The sequence below is a fragment of the Pangasianodon hypophthalmus genome, chromosome 26 (genome assembly GCF_027358585.1).
Source record: "Pangasianodon hypophthalmus isolate fPanHyp1 chromosome 26, fPanHyp1.pri, whole genome shotgun sequence".
In the NCBI taxonomy this organism is placed as follows: domain Eukaryota; kingdom Metazoa; phylum Chordata; class Actinopteri; order Siluriformes; family Pangasiidae; genus Pangasianodon; species Pangasianodon hypophthalmus.
In genome coordinates, this window is record NC_069735.1 from 7,433,918 (window position 1) to 7,457,835 (window position 23,918).

Sequence of the window (23,918 nt, forward strand, 5' to 3'; positions counted from 1 at the left end):
AAATTTTTTTTTACACTGCACAACCATACTGCCTAATCAGATCCCACCTGATGTATGTTCTTGTGAAGCTGTTTGGAGGGAGTTTGAGCCTATCTCTCTCCTCTTGCTTTACAATATTATTGGTAATTTAAAGCCTATTACTTCTTGAGATATCATTCCTACACACTTTCTTAAACAGATTGTAGAGACTGTTGGGCCTAGCATTATTTCTATTACAACAAATGCCCGTAAAAAAATCTCAGCTTTTAACTGCATAGTGATCTCAAACTTGACAAGCAGATTAATGCAGTGGTCAGATCAAGTTTTTTCAACTCAGGCTCTTAGCTAAGGTAACTTTTAAGGATCTTCAAAAAGTGACTCATGCTTTTATCTCTTCTCATCTGGATTATTGCAACTCTTTCTACACTGGAATTACAGACATCTATGGCCCGATTACAATTAGTCCAGAATGCTGCCACCAGACTCATGTACATGGATGAATATGAGATGATAGATCAGAATTTCAGCTTTCACTTCCCGATACTTATATCTAGATGTGTTAAACAACTTGTAACATAACACATTTTCTGCCAGACCATCCAATTTTTAGATGAGCAAAAGTATTGGAACAAATAGTCTTAAAGTAAATAACAATATTTGGTTGCATATCCCTTGCTTGCAGTGACTGCATCGAGCCGGCAACCCACTGACATCACCAAACTGTTGCATTCTTCTTTTGTGGTGCTTTTCTAGGCTTGTCAACAGGAAACACCTGTCAGTCACATGTTCCAATATTTTTGATCACTTGAACAAATGGGTGGGTTCAAACAAAAGGTGACATGTTCTAAGTTGTTTAACATATATAGAAGTAAATTCTGATCTATCCTCTCATATTCATGTTTTGATCTCAAACTCAAATGTCTTCAGTGTATAGCAAAAACAATAGAATTGGCCTTGCCGTACCAATACTATCGGAGGGGACTGTACACACACACACACACACACACACACATCATATATATACATACATATATATATATATATATATATATATATATATATATATATATATATATATATATATATATATATATATATATATATAAAAGAATGTTGGGATAATTATCAATCAACAATTTTTCATTCTTTTCTCAGCTGAGGGAAACATGGCATCCAGGGTAACCACTTGTATGCTGCAGATACCATGGATAGAGATTTGAGAAAGTTGAGAAAATGCTGGAATATTTCTTTAATTTACCTGATTAATAAAAGGCACGTATGAAAGTGCTGACAAGAAATTGTCAACAAACCTTTTTGGGATTATGGTGTAACTATAGTCACAATATAGCCATGAAATCCTGATGAATGTTCAGTTGATGAATGACCAGTTCCAGATGCTGTCTGATCATTCTCTACTTTTCTCCAAATTAGCTTTCCTTTTCCACTTCTGAGCCTTAGTACACAAATTCAGCAGTTACACACTATCTACCAAAAATACTCTTAATAACTAAGGGCTGAGACGATGGAGAAAAATAAGTCACCGCTAGTACCACAGAAATATCCTAAGCAGATCCTTGTTAAACAACACAATTTCCTGTTCTTCTGGCTACCACACATAGGTTGTGAGTGAACCCACATCACCCCTGGCATTGGTGGACCTACAAAGCCAGACTTATAAAGTGTGTGTATGTATTTGGGAGAAAGTGTAGGAGTAAGCAAGCGAGAGCACATGCCCTTGAGAGTTTTCCCAGCCTGTGATGTGCGTGTGGGGAAACACTCGTGAATTCCATCAGTCTCCACTGACGGGATCTCTCACTCCTGTAAACATGGATGAAGCCCAAGAACATACGACATACCTGTCAAATTAATTTCCCACTCTCCCACTAAACTGTCCTAACAGTCATGAGCTGGAATCTGCTGGACCTACAGAGTTTTTGAATAAATAGCTTGAAAAGTGATCAGTGGTGTTCAACTAATGTTTGCCAAAGCTTTACTAATGCATTTGTGGTGGCTCATTGCTTCAGTTTTTGGGGCACTGATCAGACGGTTGTGAGTTCAAATCCTAGTGCCACTATTGAATCATTGAGCCTGGGCTTTAATGCTTTAACTGCTCTAGTCTAAGACTATCCTATATCAGTTATATGGCTTTTTCAATAAAATGTGTCGGCCAAATGTAAATGTAAATAAGAATTTTTGCAGGCATTGATTATGCAGTTCTTCTCTTAAAAAGTTTAAGTGCTTTTTCCTCAATTGATGCCAACTTTTACAGAAACATAATTCTAGTTAATTTGGTTAGGCAGTAAGGGTGTAACACAATGCTACTATCTGCATCTGTATCCGTTTAGTGTGCCAAATGTTGGTATCTGTGTCTGTATTTGGATTTAAATTTGAAGTGGGCATGGCCTAAACTGGAGGGTTTTTGTTTGGTTGGTTTTAATATGTTTTTAAAAATGAAACCTACCAATATGCCCCTAAATCACTGGAAACACTGTTGGTAGAAATGCCAGCAATGTCAGAATGGTGTGTGAATTCTGGCTCTGAGAGTTCCTCAACCTCATCTACATCACTCAAGTTCATAATTATTTATAATCATATAATAATCATAATTCCCAAAATATACACAAAATAGTAGCTTAATTTGAAAAACCTGACCCTGATCAGGCAGTTAAAAAGGACTGCTGCACAATAATTTGTCATTTATTTGAGCTTTATATCTGACAACTTGCTTAGTGCTGCATGGAAGTTAAAAAAACTCCCACTTGCACAAAATTTGTGTTTTTTATAGTCCTCATGATCCCAGTACTGATGTACAGCTTTAATTTTAACCTGACAAGGTTTAAATCTGACAAGTTTTCTAAAAAAATTAAAAAATAAAAAAAAATAGTGCATCTCTTATTCATATCTGTATTTGTATCCATTTAAAACACATTATCTTTTCATTCTGAACAGTGTATTTGTATGTACCCCTACTAGGCAGGATGATATTTAAATTTTCTCAGGTGTGCTTGTGCAAATAATAACACACACACACAACAACAACAACAACAACAATGCAACAAAACTGGTTCACCCTTTGACAGCTGCTATTACTTTAAACCTTAAACATATTTCCAATGAAAATCCTTCAAAGCAATATGGATTGAGTTTTTTTTTTTTAAATTACCCTAACTGAGTAAGGGTGTGTTTAATATCTGCCGTCTGGCTACAATATAACTTTTATTGAGTGCTTCTTTGCCTTGAAATGATTTGGCTATTTTCCGTCCCACCCACACATCAACTTTTTGACCTGGAAATAGGTATCCAATAGGTATCCTGTTGCTCACAAGGCTGCTAATTACTGTCTGTTTGACCCCTATTACTGACACCAGTTTTATATCAATAAAGTCCTTCTATAGCTACAGAGAGATGGAGAGATTGTATTACACAAAACCCTTAAGGAACAGCCATAACACATGGTAGATTACAGATCTGCAGAATTTTATAGCTTGTGCTTTGAGAACACATTACATTGCATGACATACTGTAAATCACTGACAGGTCTGAGCTGATCCTCACAAGATGATGCTGTGGAAATATAACTCCATTTTGTTCACTGCTTCCTGGACTTTTCTTACAGCATTGTCCATATGGAAAAATTCTATGCTATATCAAATTGGTGTTCAAAATTAGCTTCATTCATTCCTCCTCAATAACTGCTTTATCCTGGTCAGGGTTGAAGTGGATTCCTGAGGATCTCAGGAACACTGGGCATGAGGCAGGAATACACTTGGATGGGAAGCCAGTCCATCACAGAGGAGCATGCACACATTTACACACTCATTCACTCCTAGTAGCAGTTTAGAGTAGCAAATCCATCTACTGGCATAGGCCCAGAGGAAACCCATGTGAAACTCCATAAAGAAACTCCAAGCTCATGATCAAACCAGGGACCCTGGAGCTGTAAGGTGGCCACACCGCCCAAATTACCTGCTGAACAATGTCTTTGATTGACCCTCATGACTGCCAAGATCAGACCCAAAAACGTCTGCTTAATAGTGTATATCTGAGTGCTACTATTGGAATCTGGGTTTACAGGAATTAATGTCCTCCTCCAAATGATTTGAAATGCTCCTTCATGCTTTGCAAGCAGTTGTTTGCTTTCTCTGCAAAATACACCCTGAACTGGCTAACACCCAAACCAAAAGGCAAACCATTCCAAAAATACTTGCAAAAAAAAGATAGGGGGAGATATCTGATTCTGAAAGCACAGCATCATGTGTAGGTCCCTGTTTCACTATGACGAATCTACCAGTATGCAGATGTGGACATGCTGTATGTTTTTGTTGGCCAACAAAAGGGGCGACATGAGGCGATCTGCCGTTTTCAAACCAGGAGCATACAGAGTCTGGACTATACCTCCACGCTTGTCTACTGGCCCAAGACCAACTTACGCTACATCTTAACCTTGATTATTGCAAATGAAACTGATCTTAGATAAGCATAATAGAAAAATCTGTGCCAACACCTTAGACTTCTACATGGAATTATTTTCTGGAAAGTAAATTGTGTTTTTATAAGATGCCATGAAAAGCACTGCAAATGTTTTCAGAATTTAGGAGTGCTTTGTTTAATGCCGTGAGAGAAGCTGCCTTCCCTCGAGCTAGCAAGCTAGTTCCCTTTTTGGTGAAAGGAGCGATCCAAAAATGAGACATCAGGAGTCAAGAATGCAAGAAAAAGAAAACAGGACTCTACTCTCTCAGGAGGAACTCAGCTCATTTGCACAGATGTTCTCCCTTCCCTCTCAACAGTACAGTGAGCAGATTGTTAAAGATTAGTGAACATGGGGTTTTTTGTTTGTTTTTTGGCAAGGACCTGAAAAAAGACAGCAAGTTTTCAATGGAGGAGAGTTGACCATAGCCAAAAAGAATGAGGACATCAACACTCTGCAGACTTGAGAACCAAATAGTACTGGGATTGTAGGAGGACTAACTAAACATAATACATGATTCCTTCTTGAGAATTCAATCCAGTCTTACACAAAATTTGTCGGTGTGAGAATTACTTTGTTTGATTTCATATGAAAGTTGAAAAGCTACAATTGCTAAAACCACATTTTTAGTTAACCTTACTTTTTATCAAAGTTGGATTGCTATATTCATACAAATATGCAACCCATGATTATTGTCTTAAAAATCATAAACAAAGTCTTACATTTACAAACATTTGCACAACATTATGTTGCATATTTTTCAGATATGCATTATCATTCCAGTTCATTTCTGGACAGAACATTGTGAAATATCGTCTGTACTTGATACATGAGATGATTATTTATTTATTTATTTATTTATTTATTTATTTATTTATTTATTTGCCTTGAATAATGAATTGAGTCAGCCTTGTAGTTCTGTAATTTACATAAATGTAACATGTTTAGGTAATCATGTATGACACTTAAAAACATGATGTTTAACTGATCAAACTCAAATTTTGGTGCAGTCATTGTAGGTTTCAGACTGGACACATCCAATCCTGTGCACTGTAATTTTGTAGGCATGAATTTTTGTTCTGCTATGTCAGCCATGAACAGGAATCTGAGGCTACAGTGGGCACAGGTTCACAAAACTGGATAGTGGAAGATTGGAAAAACATCGGCTGGTCCTTCCTGTCAGCTCAAACCAGTCTGGTCATTCTCCTCTGACCTCTCTTGATCTTTTGTTTTTCACGCCATTCTGTGTAAACAAATAGACTGTTGTGCATGAAAATCCCAGGAGATCAGCAGTTTTTAATATACTCAAACCAGCCCATCTGGCACCAACAACCATGCCACGGTCAAAATCACAGAGATCACATGTTTTCTATATTCTGATATTTGGTGATAACAATAACTAAAGCGTTTGACCTGTATCTTCACTTTTTTATGCATCGTGCTGCTGCCCCATGATTGGTTGACTGGATAATTCCATGAATGAACAGAGGTACAGGTATTGCTAATAAAGTGGCCAGTGAGTGTATATGATGATGGTAAATCTGGCCTAAATGCTAACTTCAATATGATTTTGAATCGTAAGAGAAAGAATATGAGAGTTATTGTTCCCATCTCCCATATTCCCATCTCCCTGAGAGCCAGCTTTGAGCAAAAAAATAAATAAATAAATAAAATCCTACATCTGACCAGCACAATCCAACCGCTTCCACTTCTCTTAATAACTCTCCCCCACATCACCAAACCACAAACATGATGCAGCTGCACCAGCAGGGCAACAATCTGCCACATTGTGTACTTCTTGTGTACTTGATTTGGGACCATCATTAGGACTTGCTGGAGGTCTTAATTGTTGTCGTTAGCTCATGTGGAAATAGTTAGCGGCTTTCTGCTCATCGGGTTTCAGGATGGAGCTGCCAAGTGGAGGGCACCATGGACGCTTAGCAGTTCCTACCACATTGCCTCACTCCAAATTGAGGAGTTGGCATGAGAGAGATATTATGTTAGGCACAGATGCAGAGCAGTTATATGGCTTTTCTGCTGATCTGAGATTGATGATCTGTATCAATTAGACCAGGGGTTCTTAAATTTCTTAATTATTGACTCCTTAAATTCCACTGACCCCCTTTTTACAGATTTATTTTATGAACAGTAAAATAGGAGAGAAAGTTAATTGTTAGAGCTGTTAGACAGTTAGATCAACATTATCTGTTCACACACACACGCTCAAAGGAGCCATATAATTGTGTAGATATAGCTGAAGCAAACAATGCCGTTTGTTGTGATGACACTACAAAAGGGATTTTGCAAAGGATTGTTACGAAACTAACCACCAATTGTGAACATGTTCATACTGCAGGCATGTGGTGTTTTGCATTTTTAGGCTAACTGTAAGCTTCATCAAGATATCTGACAATCTTAATCTCCTCCTGCTGTGATTTCAAATGGTCGCACAATGTGTTGGTCAGATGGGCCTTAATTACTACCGAGTTCTAAACTATCACATAAACATGCATGCAGTGGAAATCTGCTTGACTTGCCTCTCTAAAGTACAGTCATCTTTTTGAAGCAACACAATAAGCAGGACATCTGTTTTGTGTAGGCAACAAGAACTGGTGCGTGTACAACAATGTAGCTTTGTGATGAAGGAAGGAGAAGAGCAGCAGAGCTTGAGACAAAGCAGGAGCCGTGTGACACGTCGCTCTGTTCTCTGGGATTTAGCCATAGGCATCCTCAGCTAGGCCACAATCCAGACCCACACTGGTTTGGCTTATGGAAAGCCAGTTCATTCTCCAGTTATGATTTCATTGGCTTGCTTGCTTTTACAGTCACGGCTTGGTATTGTCAAGTTATTATGATCAAATATGGTGTCAATCATTTTGGAATAGCCACGGACTGTTTATTACTGAACATACAGTAGGCCTACCACTGGATGCCACTGGGACAAGTTATTGGCACCCATGTCTAAACAATCTGTTTGTCCTATCAGTCAGTTAATTCAGTGACGAGTGGAAGGATTTATGGATTTGTCAATTGGATTTGTGGATTGATTACAGTGAAAGAGAATTTGTGGTAATAACTGATGAAGGTTTACATTCAATGTCATTTGCTACTACCCACAGAAATCAATGAAGGTCTTTGTTCCTCTCTCTCTCATTGCAAAAGCAAAGCTTCAGATACTTGCTATGGGAGGGAACTGGGTATCTACTCCAGTGCCAAAGCCAAAATGGGAGGAATGATCTGTGGTTTATGCAGGGCATCCAGTTGTGACGGGAATTTCGAACTCAACCGCTACGTTCCAGCGAGCGACTCTAATGACATGGTTAAGCTTCCGTGGGATATTGTTAAAAGGGGAAATTCCATGCAGGAGAAAAACACATTTTTTTCAGAGGTAAGAGCCGGTCAACTGTCTGCATTCACTTAATGGCAGATTTAATTATTGTTCAGACTGCTTACATGCATGATTTGTTGCTTACAGTCTGAACAAGAGCTGGTTTCAGAACAGCCTTTTTGATAAGTACATTTTTAATTACAACCTAATCCAATACTTTTTTTTTGCAGTGCTGGAGTCTCTCATTAAAGTAGCGTCTAAGCCACAAGTTCTACAGAACACATTAATCTTGAGGATATATAAGTCAAATGTTTCCTCTCACATTTCAGTGTTCCATAATAATTAATTCAGTTGCATGCACATGTAACTATTTATTCTCCAACACATAACTTACACTTACGCCTCAGTAAAATGACTATCTATGCAGATCAGTGCAGTATCTGATGCCATCTTGGGGCTGTTATATGAGGTACAAGTGATTTTTCCTGTGTGTGTATGGGTGGGTGTGTGTGTTGGGGGCGGTGGGGGTTGCATGCTGTGTGTAAATGTGCATGCATGTGAATAAAAGGTTGAGTCTATGTTTTGTGATTAAACAGAATTTCCTAGATTAAATTGTAAACTGGAGGAGGTTGTAACTTTTCCGAATCATTTTAGCATACACATGCCCAGGCATGTCCCCCGAAAGTAAACGAAACTTTTGGAAAAACTCTTATCTGGTTTGTTGAGCAGACAAGATAACATCTCAAGTATAGACAAGCTACAGCAACTCCTCGCTTATTCCCTAACAGCTTCCTATTTTTCAGCTGTTTTAGTGTTTTCTACCAATCAGGAGTTTATAACAAAACTTGGGTTAGGGTTAGGATGAAATTAACTTGTATCCCTTCTCCACTGCCTTTTATTTATTATAATAACTTGTTAAATACTTTTTAGATAAATAATTTGACACTCACCAGTTAGTGGTATCTAACAAATCTAGGAGAGTTCCTGTGATATCAGTCTAGTCATAGCTCTAGGGTTTGGTCTGAGCTCTGGTTAGGCTGGTCATATTCTTCAAATGATGAAAGTACTTAACAGAAGAGAACCTCCAGTTGAAGGTATACATATACATATACATTCCCGGCCAATGCACAACCTAGCCTGGAGAACTGTTGCCAGGAGAGCAACCTCCTCCTGAATGTCAGCAAGACAAAGGAGTTGATAATGGACTTCAGCATGAAGCAGGAGAGGAGCTACCACCCCCTTAAGATCAACAGCGCCCCAGTGGAGAGAATGGACAGTTTCCAGTACCTTCACGCAGGACCGGTCATGGTCCTGTCACATTAACATCCTGGTGAAGAAGGCCCTTCAGTATTTTTACCACCTTATACGCTGAAAGGACTTTAAACTGCCCTCTAAGGTGTTAAGGAACTTTTACACCCGCTCCAACGAGAGCACACTGACGGGAAGCATCACAGCCTGGTTTGGGAACAGGACCAAGCAGGATAGGGGAGCTCTCCAGAGGGTGGTGCAATCAGCTGAGCATACCATCAGTACTGAGCTCCCTGACCTACAGTCAATCTACAGCAAGCAATGCTGGACCAAGGCCAGGAAGATAGTGAAGGACCTCAGCCATCCAAACAATGGACACTTCTCTCTGTTGCCAAAACAGAGAAACTGAGGAGGAGCTTCCTCCCACAGGCCATTTGGGGCTTCAACCGGGTCAACACCTAGGACTAGAGCTTGGACTTGTTTGCACAGCATCTACACCTACATCCCTGCTAATATACCCATATTACCCTGCGTTTATAAATATTTATTATGTATGTTGGCAATTTCACTACAACTACCTCAGCCTAATGTTGCACAGCATTATATTGCACAAACAACTGCACATATCTTCATCTTATTACAAATCTAGTCATACTGCTGCTGCCACCTATCTTTAATATCCCTTATATTTTTATATTTTTCCTTTTCTACCTCTGGCTTATGTAAATTCTATTTTATGTCAAGGACAGTCAGAAAAAGCATTTCACTGCACATCATATGTGTGTGCCCCATAAAATTTGAATTAAAAAAACCTCTGTGTCAATCTTTAGGCAGTATATAATGTTGGAAGATGCCTGAAGTATTCACCCCTTGAACATTTCCATAATTTGTATTGTTACAACCAGGAATTGAAATCAACTTAACTGGGATTTTTACCATTTGATTTACACTATATATTGAACATTTGAAAGTTCAGAACATTTCTTTTTGTTAATTAAACAAAAAGAAGACATTTGCTGGTTGCATAAGTATTTACACACCTTGTCAAACACCTTTGGCTGCAATTACAGCTGCAAGTCGTCTGGAATATGTCTATCAGCTTTGCACATCTGGAGCCTGATATTTTCCCATTCTTTTTTGGCAAAGTTGCTCAAGCTCTGTCAGACTGGATGGAGACCATTGGTGAACAGCAATTTTCATGTCTTGCCACAGGCTTTCAATTGGATTGAAGTATGGGCTTTGACTGGATCATTCTAACACATTCAGGTTCTTGGAACCACTCCAGTGTAGCTTTGCCAGTATGTTAAGGGTTGTTGTATTGGTTGAAGGTGAACCTCCACACCAGTTTCAAGTCTCTTACAGACTGGAACAGTTTTCTTCTAGGATCACCCTGTATTTGTCTCCATCCATCTAGCCCTCATCCCTGAACAGTTTCCCAGACCTTGCTGATGAAAAGCATCCCCACAACATGATGCTGTTACCACCACAATGCTTCACTGTGGTGACAGTGTACTCAATGTTGGGTTCTGCCAAACATAGTGGCTATGTAAATGGCTAATGGTGTTCTTCTCTCCTCTCTTCCACAAAGCCCATGGCTATGGTTTTCCCATGAAGAGCTTCTCCCTTCTGAGCTGTTGATCTCATCTCCTTCAAAGTTACCCTTGGTCTCTTGGTTTCTTCTCTGACTAATGCCTTCCTTACTCAGGCACAGACTTTTTATAACCAAACCTTGATTGACCCTGTTTCAAACTTTATCCCAGATTTGTTTTGAATGCTTATTGGTCTTGATGATGCTATTTGTTTAGGTATGTTCTCTAACAAACACTGGAACCTTCCAGGAACAGGCGTATTTACACTGAGGTCATGTGCTACATTATTTGCACACTCTTTTCAACTAATTATATGACTTCCAAACCAGGGCACCATATGATTGGCAATTTAGATTTTGTACTTTGAAAACAATTTACACCCTTTTAAAGTATTAATTCCTAATCATCTGTTCTCTCTGTGACCTGTACTCCTGCTACTTGATTGATCCTGATGCTTTATTTCTCCAAGGCAGAAAAATAAATCCAGTCCCACTGTCTTACAGTTTATTGTAAGTGAATTGTAATTAATTAATTTAATTGTAATAATGACAAGTAAACTGAATTTTATTAATTCAGTTTATGTGTCCAGTTTCTACATCAGCATTTTAGAGCTTCAATGTGTCAAAAGTAATATATGGGAGTATTTTCCGGACAAATTTCAAAAGTAATTGCAAAATGCATTTGGAATTGCATTTTCTATTTGTGGACACATAAACTGTGACAATTCAAACGAAAATGCAAATTGTGTTGTACCGCTTGCATTTTCATTTACATGAATGTACAATGTCTGCCAAATTTCAAATGGAAAAGAAAAGTCAATTTTGCGTCTTATGAGTTAATGCCCTGTCATATCGAAATAGCAATAACAATTACCCCGCTTGCTATTTCACTTCCTCAACGTCACATATGGAGCCTGACAAAATTCAAATGGAATCGCAATTCCCTTAGCTTTTGCATTTCTGGTGCCTTGCACAGAAACCTGTTGGGCTGGGAGTGTGCTATGGGGCGTGTTTGTATTTGGAAGTGACGTCAGTCACAGTCGATGGCCAAGAAGGAAAATGTGCTGACGATTGTGCTGATGCTTGGATAAAAGTTCAATGCTTTACAGCAATCCGTAATCTTTTTTGCCTTGGTGTTCCTTATGGCCTCCTATGCTTCAAGATACAGATAAAGCTCGAACTTAAAGTGTACAAAGTTTGGTACCTTTTTTGACCATCGACATTTATAAGTATGATATTTACTTAAAATAATAAATAAATTAAACAACAAAACAACTTTTCTTTTGTAAAGGTTTGTTATAAAAAATGTTTATCTTCCAAAATAATGTCAGCTCCAGTAGTGTCCTTAAAGAAAACCTTAAAGTCACACCAGAACAATTTAGTACAAATACAATCAAAGAAAACATGAGGAATACTCTGGTCTTTCAAATTACAAAACACATATATCAAATCAGTATCTTTTATGACCTGGTTTACTGGGTAAATGCAATAAATAATTTTAAATGAAACCTCTCAAATCTTATTGGTGACACAATATCCCCTAGAAACCATGAAAACTTCCTCCCACTTAATATCCTGAAAACATGAATTCCAAAAACTTTGGAGCTGGGGGTACCCTAAATGACTGACACATCTGTCTAAGGAAAATATTTCATATTCAACTCAACAGTATCAGCGACATGGAACAATTGAAGGAGTCCAGAAGGTATAGCATCAAAGACAATTGCATATTCCTTAGCAGATATTAGAAGTTTTTATCTATCTAAAAATTCTGTATATGAAAGTAGATAACCGTTATGGTGAGAGAACTGTGTCACCAATAAAATACTATATCTAAACCAATATTCAAAAAAATGTTTTATTTTTATATTTAATATTTTTATTATTCCAAATCAAACATCTACATCAGCACATCTAAAGGTCATCTGAAAAAATATAAACTATGTATGGAAAAAATTGTTGAAGACATTTTCCTAAAAATTGTTTAATTTCCCCTATATAAGGAGACTTTTGGACACCCGGGAGATTAAATGAGATGGGACTGACATGCATAAACTTTCTAACTTTTGTAATAACCCCCGCTGCTGCATTTTGGACTAACTGCAGCTCGTTGATGGATGTGGCAGCTTATCCAGCACGATTCATGTTATTGTAATCTAGCGTAATATCAGTCTGCTTTCCCTTCTGACAGTTTATTTAAAGTAATTGTGGCTTCAGACTTTTTTGAATACCAGTCAAATGGATTTGTAACTCTTCCCAGACACAGGATCATACAGTCTTTCTGCAGTTCTCTGTTGTTCATGGCATGATGAAGTTACTTATTAAGCCAACCATTTTAAACAATCCTCTACTAATATCCATATATTCATGTATTTATTCATGTAAGTGATTCCAGTCCAAGCAAACATCTGATTACTTAACACAAAACTAATACTGCCCAAATTACTTTATAATGATAAAAGGTACGAATGCTTAATTGATGTTTCCCACATAGTAAATGGGATTGAAGGTGTTTTTAGACTAGGAATGATGCAAGGTAAAAGTATTTGTCCTAGGCAGGAGATACCAGGTTTGAATCAAGATGATGCCAAAACCATCTGCGGCCAGGAATCTGAGACAGCATAATTGCCTGCTCTCTGGGTGGGAAAGATGGCATTCCTCTCTGTTTTTTGCAAATCACAGTGATGCTAGGCAATCACAGGCATCTGTGAGCTCTTGTACACAGATGCCAGCAGTTAGCATTCAACAGCTAACATGTTCAGCTACCCTATACCTTTGCATTAATAGTTTGAAAACATGCAGTCGCGTCATATGTCTCAACACAAGCAACTGTTAGCTTTCACTCTCCCTGGTTGGTGGCTGTCACACAGTACAGAACTAGCTAGTAGATGACAATTGGCAAATTTGGAGAAAAAAATGGAATAAAACAAAAAAGGAAACCCATTCACTCAGTTACAGTAACTTCCTTATCCTGGTCAGGGTTGGGGTGGATGGGGTGTTAAATTAAGTCACCATAATCCATCAGTTATGATCTTCCAAATGTGTGATTCAAAACACAAACAGGTGTCTAAAAGTCTGTTTAACTCATAGAACCTCATGTCTACCCCATAGCACAGTGTACTGCATCTTCTTTTACCTTAAAATTTACTTTAGGACACAGGTCCAGCCAACCTCGTATATAAATGCAGGTAAAAAAACCAAAAAATTAACAACCACTAAACTGGCAGTTGTTAGCTGTGAAAAAACATTGAACACTTATATTTGGTCTTAACTCTCATACTTAATAATTTTGTTAAACTGTCTTATTTTGAAAGTTCTTCCGATGGTGGCGCTAGTCTACTTTGTGTTCATGCTCTGACTGTTTCAGTGACAGCATGTTACAACGATGTGTTTCTGGTGCACCCCTCAAGCAAGTGTTTCATGTGAATTTGGTGTGGTGTCTGTCTCACTGCTGATGGTTTATTGCTCTATAAAGAACAGTTTATATAGTAATGAGTGAGTGAAAGCACAGTTTCAAACAGAGCTTTGGTTTCCTGTTTTCCACTTCCTGGTTTTCAACAGTTCCTGTTGAACAGGCCCTCTTGTTTCACTGCTGCTTCAGTTTTGCTTTGAACTCACCCCACTGATTGTTGGTCACACCTGTCTCTGGTTATCGGTCTCGTTGTGTCTCATTAAGGCCCATTTGGCAAAATATTTACTTCTCCTTTGTTGTGTTGTGGCTAAGTTTCACATGTACTTATGTTGCATTTCCGTCTCATGTTTCCCTGGTGTTCAAGCTTCTAGTTTGTTCCCTCCTTTTCTAGATTTTGTTTTGCTGTTTCCTGGTTGTTGTTTTGCTGTTTCTTAGCAGCCTATTTGGATGATAATGATTTTGTCTACAATGACTTTTCTTGTATGTGATCTTATTCTTGCACAAAATGCATCCAACTGCATGAGACACAGCATGAGACGAAATCAAAACTTGCTTTCTCATTTATTCTTTATGAGACTTGCTGAAAAAAAAAAACAAAAATGAAAAAGACAAATAAAAAAAGTACATAAAATACCAAAGCAAGCTTCACAGCAAATGTCCGACCATACAAAAAGCATTTTCTGCGTGAAGTACAAATGATTCCTTATTACAATCCTAATATTGAAATAATAACATATACCTTATATTTGGGTCATGGATTACAAAATCATGACATAATTACTTACCAATTTTAAAAACACAAATTAAGATTTCTCCCATAATGACAATGCTATTAGTAAAGCTCACAAATCAAATCAGCATGATAGCTCTGTTGTACAAAGGCAAAGTGTGGTGACTAAAATTCTGAATTTGCGTTTATCTTGTGAAAAAAATAAAAATATGGTGTAAAGTCTACCTTCAAAACACTTGGCAGCATCTTTGGAACCTTTTCTCTCAAATAGCAACAACTGTTTCGCCCAAACGGATTAGAAAATATATATGTAGAAGCCTAGAATGCAATATTTGCTGGTAAATTTGTCCAGAACAATGAAAATTAAAAGGTAAGTAGACTTTGAATTAAATAACTTATGAAATTAAATGGAAAGAAAAATTATGAAATCTGACAGAGAGGTGCGTGTTAGTACTAAGATCAATTCATAGGCTAGATTTATAGAAACAATTCATAGACCAGATTCAGAGATGGTGACTTAAATCTAAAAGTTATGTCAATCTATACTCTATTTCTACATGGTGGAAATGACTCATATTCAGAGTCGGGTTATGAAGCTGCTTAAGCTGATTTTCTGGGCTCCACATGCTGATAATTAAAATTACATGCGTGTAGTTTATGAAGTTGCCTGATTCTTACAGCTGATATTGCGCAAGGAAAATGAAAATAAGGTCGGAATTGTGTATAAACGTGGCATGACTGTTTTAGGCAAATCGTGCGCAACTCTCCGAATAGCACTTAACTTCGTGGTTACGTCTGAGATCTGAACACCATTGTGCTTAACTCAAATCTAAATATGAACAAAATGATAAGAAATGCTATGATTATCTGCATCTGAGTTGCCAATCATGAGACTGTAGGGAAAATTTATGTAAGGTAATAAGAATGATGTTTAGCATCAAAAGGGGAGCTGTGTTGAGCTGATCGAAGTAACTGGTTTAAATTTTTGAAGCTGTTATCCTAACCCATGCTAACTTTTTTTTTCTTTGGGATTTTTGCAAACACGGGTGATTTAAGTAAGTATGTCTCTATCTGGATACTACTTTGTTCTGTTTAGCTTTATCTGCTGAGCATCAACAATGTTTGTAAGGTCCAAAGGGGAAAAAGAGGTGTGATGACAGTACAATGTGCAAAATGGATCAATACAAATAAATAATGCTCATTTCACTCTACCAAGAAACTGCACTTGCTCACAATATACAGTAATGGACAGTGTGCTTTAATATTGACTGATAAAAGACTGTACACACAGAAAAATAATGAAAGATCTAAAGGGAAAAAAATGAGTAGGGAATTTAAAAGCAGCTCAGGTTTTCATCCTGGCTGAAATATGTGTAAATATACGGAGTAGCAAATGAATTTCACACGGATGACATGTAATGGTGCTAAGGTTTCCAGAGGTAAATGTTGGTCTGTGGAATTCATAGGAATTCTGATTAGTATGAGTGGTTTAGATTTTGTTAGATTAAATATGAATGGAACGGTAAAAAATAATAATAAAACAACAGCGACTGCTAATCCCATTCTCTCCTCCATCACACTGAACGATGGACCAGGCGTTTTCACATTAGTGAATTCTAGTGAGTTTGCTATTGTGAAAGTTGTGATTTATAATCAAACAATTGATGTAATATAATGTAATCAATTCGAGGTCCTAATTCTATTTTACAGACATTATCGTGCTATTAGCTTTTTTTTTTTTTTTTTTGAGATTATGAACCATGACACCATTTTGTAACAATTTAATTAAAACGAAGTGTGAAAAAAGAGTAAAGGTGCAAGAGATACCAAAGCATATCTAAATTGTGTAGAGCTTTTGCTCCTTCTGAGCCATGAGATGCAACTGGAATCAACCTGTAAAGGTTTATGACTAGTATTCAAACATACTGCTGAATTTGCAAAATGTATTTCTGCTCTTAGGCAGGTTTGTAATAGCAAAGGCACAATTCATTCCAGAGAAGCAGATTGTCGTTTTTTTAGAATGTTTAAAAACAAATCTATCTGAGGAACATGTACCTCTTTTAAGTGCTGTGGAAATAAAAGGTGGATACCAAATGCAAGCATTTGACTGAAGAATTCTTAGAGAATTTCTTCTAGATAGTAACAGTTGTTGCAGAAACTTAAAAGATGATTTAGTTTGGGACAGTGTACATAGAAAACACGTTGCTAGAAAGGACAAAGTCATAACGTTGCATCATTGGAGACTGTTCAGTAGCTAGCTAACAGCCTGTGTGGCAGTCGGATAATTAACGGTTAGCGTATAAGTCAACACACACTACTAAGGCAGAGGACAAAGGGACGGGGGGTGAGGGGTTAAACGAATTTAGATTTAAAATATAAAAAATACGTTTATGCTTTATTTTTTTTAATTACACAGCTGTTCCAAGCAGATGTTTGTAAACTTGCCATTAAAACTGTCGTACTCTTGCAGTGCATTATGGGAAAACAGTTCAACAAATCTTGTTAGAATGGGTTCTACGTGTTCTCACATTTGAGATGTGATGTTTTAGTAAGCGCACTAATTAGACATTATTGTAGCATTTGGGCCAGAGAGGAACATGTGGCCCAAATGTTAATGGCCGTTTTGAAATGCTACAGAATCCCACTCATGCGTTATTCATTCAAAGGCTTACATGTCCTTAATTAATACAAAATGGCATTTCACTGTTCTGGTATCCTTATTGTGCTGGAGGTAAGAACAAATAATTTTGTATACATTTGATTTAGCAGCTTTTTGGCAATATCCTTATGGTGTATATACAAAAAGGAGCTGAGCCTGTAAAGGTAAGTTTTACCTCATGTCATATGATTCAGTGCAAAAATTGAACAATTGTTGTTTTTTTTTTAAAAAAAGGAAAAAAACTGTAAGCAGAAATACACAGCAGTTATGCAATAGTTTGAGTATAGTGTATTTTTCAATTTGTCCGTATAAAAGTGTCAATGATCTGACAGTTTAGCTTTAGGTTTGTTTGGGAATTTAAGGTACTTGGTTTAGAGCCTGTAATGCTGGCTTCCCAAGTGGAGCTAAAGACAGAAAGTGAGGAAAGGGCTCTGACCCACTGCGACGAATCCCAACACTGGGTTTCCAAATGGATCTAGCAAGCAAATGTGAGGGAGGACTTCATTTTTTTGGAATGGACCAAATCCCATACCAATTGCACTGTCAGTTGGTGAGCTGTGGTTTGCTGCCTGGAATCTTCCTCAGCTGGAGGTATACTTGCACCTCTTTTGGTTTCCACAGTGCAACTCGTCTCCACCCTACTGCCACAACTGCCTATAGAGTATAACCAGGAGCTTAGCCCCAAAACCAGTCTGTACATAACACACATAAGGCAGTGGCTTCTGTATATAAACACACTGAATTGCTTAACTTGGCATCACACCAGTGTCTCGGGTAGCGTGTCAGCATTGTCTGAAGACAGCAGCTGCCAGATGTGCCACCTGTCTCTCTGCCAGTCTTGCCACTCTGAGCTTGTGGGCATCAGTGTGCCCGCTGGTGAGGATGAGTTCTGGTTGCCAGTCTTCCCAAGCTGCTGGGGGTGCTGCTGAGACTGTGACAAGACAGAATTGGACGAAACTACTGAAGGTGTTAATCTTGAGTGTCTGTAAGGTGGTGGAGGAGGACGTGCTTCATTCCTATTGGTTGGCTTGGGGTAAAGGGTGGGGCTAGGTGTGCTGTGGCTGCTGCTGACTGGAAGGTCCTCTGAGCTGCTGGATTTAAATTGACCATTGGGTTTAAGGTTCAGGTTGAGGCACGCATGAGTCACTGTGGTGTCTTGTGCGAAATCCGCTCTGCTTACAGTGGGTTGGGTCCGATCATCGATTCCATCCCTGGAGCTGCGGAAGCTTGCCTCTGATATGTTGCCACAGGAACCTGGAACAACAAACCAACAGCCATCTTTTTGAAACAAAACTAAAAATTACTTCCAACATTTTCAAACAAAAAGCTCCATCCCAGTCCTGAGCACACACTTCATGATCCCCAAGCATGTGAGTCTATCCGGGAACACTGTGCTCACGGCAGAACTAAACCCTGGCTGGGATGCCTGTCCATCACATGGCATTTCAGTTATTCATCTCAGAGTGTTTTATTCAGTCATTACTGTGAATTATTCAGTAGCCACAGTAAAATGAATAGGAAAAGTATGCAGTGATGAGAATGGGGAATGTCTGGACAACTTCCAGGAGACTAAGGAGTTAATATTCATTTCGGCTGTCCATAAAATTCTCTCTAAATCATACAGCCTTTTTTATGTACTCTATAGCAAACTGTATTTTGCATTGTGGCGTAAACCATATGAGACCATGCTTCTCAAGAAGTCTCTGCCCCATCTATGTCTGCAGTTCTTGATCTCTTCACCAGGTTTTCTTCATATTTGAAATAATTTTTCCATCATTCAGTGTTTTCCATGGTCTGTGTTGAAAGGTTTTTTTTTTTTTTTTTTTTTACTAGGTCTAAGCTCAGGACTGCATTTGGCTTCTTCCAGTTCATCCAACATGATTTTGACACATCTAATGCTTTAGCTATGTTTCTGATCGATTTATTTTGGTTTTTCAGTTTTCTGAGAGCCTCCTTTACTGGTGTTGACAATACTTTAGTCCTCATTTTGAGATACAACAGCAACAGGCTCCACATGCCACATCTGGGAATAATTCCTTTTTAGTTCTGAACATTAAATAATTATGCATTGGCTCACAGATACACAAGAAACAACTGAGCAGCCAACTGTCCAATTACAGTTGATTTCCTAAAATGGGACAACTATGTGTAACGGCTGTGCACTGCCCTGTTAACCAGATATGAATGTATATTAGCACAAATTAAAGATAAATAAGTCATAATACAGAGAGACATCACCAAAAGTCAGATCACTGTTTAATTATGAACAGTATTTTTACTATTATAACGTTATCCTCAGTTAAACAAAGTTTGATCCTGAGTGCAGAGTTTCACATATTCTGCCTGTGTCCATTTTCTCCCACATTCCAAAAAATATAATGGTGGATTGGCAATGTTGAACTGCCCCATATGTGAACGAGTGTGTGTGCCCTGCGACGGACTGGCATCCAATCCAGGGTGAATTCCCACATCATGCTCAGTGTTCTGGAGATCCACTTTATCTCTGACCAGGATAAAGTGGTTACCAAAGACTAAATGAAAGAAAGAGCCTATGTCTGGTTTTAGAATTTTACCACTGGTTCAGACTGCTATTATATTTATCATAATCAATTTAGTATAATAGAGCTGGAGTCATTTTTGGTGTAGTACCTGAATAGGTTTGTTCTTGCAGTCCTGGCTTCAGTGTTGTGTGCCACGCACCCCAGATGTTGGCATGCTCCTCTGAAATAAAGAATAAAGTATTATACATTATATTTCACACATGCCATGTAATAGTTTTGCAGATTGATATGTAAATTTCAATGCATATTTTTTATATTGCTAACAATTCTTTTGAAAAAAATCAAAAGAAATGTTCTGCGATGTTTTTTGCTGTTTTATCTCACCCTTTGTTGGGGACCAGATATTTGAAACAGTGTCTCTGCTGCGTCCTGTCACTTGTCCCACCAGGCTGTACTGTTCTGGGACGCAGAAAAGTCGCTCTGTGCTGAGGACTCTTCCAGAATGGACTTCACTCTCTTTCACCAGGTCTCCCCCTCTCCTCTCAGACAGCACAGGCGAGTTGTTGTCATAGGGAGAGACTTCACCACTGGACGCCTTGTTGGAGTCGCTGGACGATCTGCACTCACTCAGGGAGAGTGATGCGTCAGAATTCAACAAATCGGGACGTCTGAAGAAGATAGATGCAAAGATGGTGTCACAATAATGTAAGTGGCAGGAGGTAAATCATAACTGGTGTATAATGTCATAATATATATGTACGCAATGCCTGTATTGTTGAATCATAGTGAATCCTTTGCTTTACTTAAAGTGCCATTTTTGTATTGATCTTTTATATCTTATGTTCAGCTGATTTCATTATTGCTGAACATAAGATATAAAAGATCAATACAATCTTATCTTAACTGATCTTAATTTTACTTATTCTTTTACACATTTTCATTTCATATTTCACACATTTGTGCAAGTGTTTGTTTCCAAAAGCTGTGGAGAGTATGCAAAGAGGTTGGAAGCAGTTAGAAAGTAAATGGGTAGGTAAAGGAAATGCAAACTTTCCTTAGATATCTTAAAATCTAATATTTGGCCATTTTGCTAATAAATGTCATATTGGTATAAAATACATTTCTGTCTTGTTCATTTTGTCTTAATGGTATGAAAATTTTTGCCCTCAACTGACAATCTTGTTGTATCTATGAATGAGACCTCAGTAGGTTTACTCCCTGTATAAAAAGAACTGAAAGAGTAAGTGAAAACCTAACTAATAAAACATTAAGGATACAGCCAAAGTTTATTATTTTGGCTGCAATGCTCCCTCTTGGGCACCAGAGGGCGATACATATCCATAAATCTATATTTGCTATATGGGTGTGACATGGTCCTTTTAGGGAAACATATGGACAAGGGGAACTTTTTACATTTTGTCTGCATGTGTATGCTTCATGATGACTTACTGTGAGGCCTTGCGTCGTAAGAGGTAGTCCACCACGTCAGGATCCGTCTCCAGCAAGCTCATCAGCACCTCGTTCTGCAAGTCTGCAGACACCTGCACATAAATGCAACATTTAACCCTTTAATATCCCAGCTTATAAGTCAATAGTAGTCAATATTATGAATTATTCAGTGACAACAGGGAGGTAACAGCAAATGTAATTAGCAGGGTGAGAAATGTAAGTCCTGGGAGTTTAGGTTAAATCTTTCAAAGCTTTCCCAAAACATTCATGCGAGCAATATACACACACGTATATGTAACAAAACTACAGTTTCAGTAGAATGTGTATATATGTATAGGAAAAACGACATTCGGGTCTTCACTCCTTACATTCCACAAAGGTTTTTCTCAACTTTATAGTGTTGATATGTAAAAGAAAGGATGGAGATTTAACTTGTAAAGCCTTCTGGCACCAGTTAAAACCCTCCCTCCATTTACAGGTGGCTCCTGCTGGGCCTTTCATTTAAGTCTCTTCATTCAGGCTGAAATCAGGCCTGAAATTCATGCCAAACACACACAACACTTCTACATGGCTCTTCTATTGTCTCATAAAGGTTTTAACCAGAGTGGTCTCGATGGCCTGGGGTTCAAAAGCCCATTACAAAGATAGGAGGAATGAATGAAATAGGGTAACTGTGGGCAATAAACACTTGTGCAATGCACGTACGAAAGAGTAACTTGAGAGTGTGTGAGCTCTGTGGTGTGTCTCAATGTGTACAGACTATGCACATGATCATCCAGTGTATTATATGCCTCTGTCTCATTTTTTGTCAGCTTAAGTGCTAAAGATAAATCAATAGTTATGCTGGGAAATTTGCACGTAACTGTATTTTCTAGTTGGCCCCATTTATTGTTAAAACATCAATAAATAATGTTTCCCCCTTAATAAATAATGTTAATTATATGTACGCAGTTCACGCCTCCAGGGGAGGCCGGGTTTTCTGTAGAGCTCTTGGGGCAGGAGTTATTTTATGAGTATCCAGACCACTCAATTTTAAACGATTACTTTACAATCTGGTTGAGAAAAGCAAATCACATTTTATGGGTAAAATAACGCACCGCAATACAATGTGGCACAAAACAAGACGAATAAAAACAGTTAAGACTAATTCACATACTTCTACTCTAAAATACTCCAGCTACAGCCCACAGAGCATCTGTTACTTATTGTACACTTTTCTGGCCTCATGCTTTAGAATCTTGTAAGCTGTATGTGCACATACGTGCACCGGTTTCCAATGGAAAAAGAAACTTTTAAACACGTAATTCACTGAGCTTTTCAGAGCCGAATTCAGAGCAGAATTCACAGCATTCCATTTTGAAGTTTCAGCCTTACTAAATAATGTTTATTAGGAGTTTTTTTAAGCAGTTACTGGCAAGGAAATGAATTGGTCAAATGGCCTCTTCCTGTTAAAGTAGCAGGTTATTAACTGCATTTAGTTACAAAACCTACCAGAGTCTCTAGTGAAACCTAGAGCTCTGGCTTGCCAGACTAGCAATATTGTCATGTGTAGTCATGACAACTGAACCTCAGACACCACCACCTGATACCACAGTAGTATTTAGCAACCAAGCAAAGAAAGTGCAACTAGAAATGTTCATCACTGAGATATACATTAAGTGCACAGAACTGTTTTGTACCAACAGCACCAGAAAGCGTCAAGCTTAGAGATGTTAAAAAAAAATCCATATGATGATCCTTATGTATGCATAAGTATGTATTAATATTGCTCCCAAATGTCATTCTTTTGTCTGTTGTGTAATTTATATTGCCCAATACATAAACGCCAAGGTGAAATATGGTGGTTATAATGTTTTCAGACAGTGGTGTTAGACTTAATACTGCTTCTTGGCAAAAATGGATATTGCGCAAAGAAAAAGCATTTAAGTTCAAAGTCTAAACAGAGGATAACTGAGACATGCCTTTGTCTTGGATAAACTCCACCCTGTGTGTGTAACTGTCTGAGCAGCGTTTAAGTCCATAAATAATTCTGAAGTATTACCTCCTAAACTACATGCGTTTACTCAGCTCTGAATATGGCTTTTTACTGAATGTTGTGCAAAGTTTTGGGAGGATCCTAACCCAACATTCTATTTAAGTAACAAATAAAATATAATTTAACATGCATAACTACTGCATATGACCAATATTTTTCCAACCTCTACTTTTATTTCATAAGTACACTTCAATTACTTCTTGGATGCGAATAAACAGTTGTGTACAGAGTTTGTAACCCCATGGTTTATGAGGGAACAAATGGAAATTGCACCTCTCTATATAATATATGTATAAAATGAAATGTAGATGTAGATGTATACTTCAATAAGCCAATCCAAATCATAAGGCTGATAAAAAACAAATGTCAGGAAGAGAATGGGAGTATATGACCCTTTGCGCTGTGTATGTAATGTTCAACTCCCTCTTCTCACTTTTAATATCCAGTCCCCTCCAAAAGTATTGGAAAGGCAAGACCAATTCTTTTGTTTTTGCTATACACTGAAGACATTTGCGTTTGAG

General features: G+C 37.9%; 1 protein-coding gene across 2 annotated transcripts in view; it reads right to left on the reverse strand.

Annotated features, from left to right (window-relative positions):
- Window positions 1-14,565: 14,565 nt before the first annotated feature.
- The window catches only part of LOC113537388 (rho GTPase-activating protein 6), a 120,978-nt gene continuing 111,625 nt past the window's right edge, over window positions 14,566-23,918 (reverse strand). For both annotated transcript variants that reach the window (XM_026931841.3, XM_026931842.3), the window contains exons 10-13: window positions 21,363-21,454; window positions 20,298-20,581; window positions 20,062-20,133; window positions 14,566-18,666 (exon numbers count right to left, since the gene is read on the reverse strand). In XM_026931841.3, coding sequence (XP_026787642.3) covers window positions 18,170-18,666; window positions 20,062-20,133; window positions 20,298-20,581; window positions 21,363-21,454 — 945 coding nt within the window. In that variant the 3' untranslated portion in view covers window positions 14,566-18,169. The remainder of the gene's footprint in view (window positions 18,667-20,061; window positions 20,134-20,297; window positions 20,582-21,362; window positions 21,455-23,918) is intronic.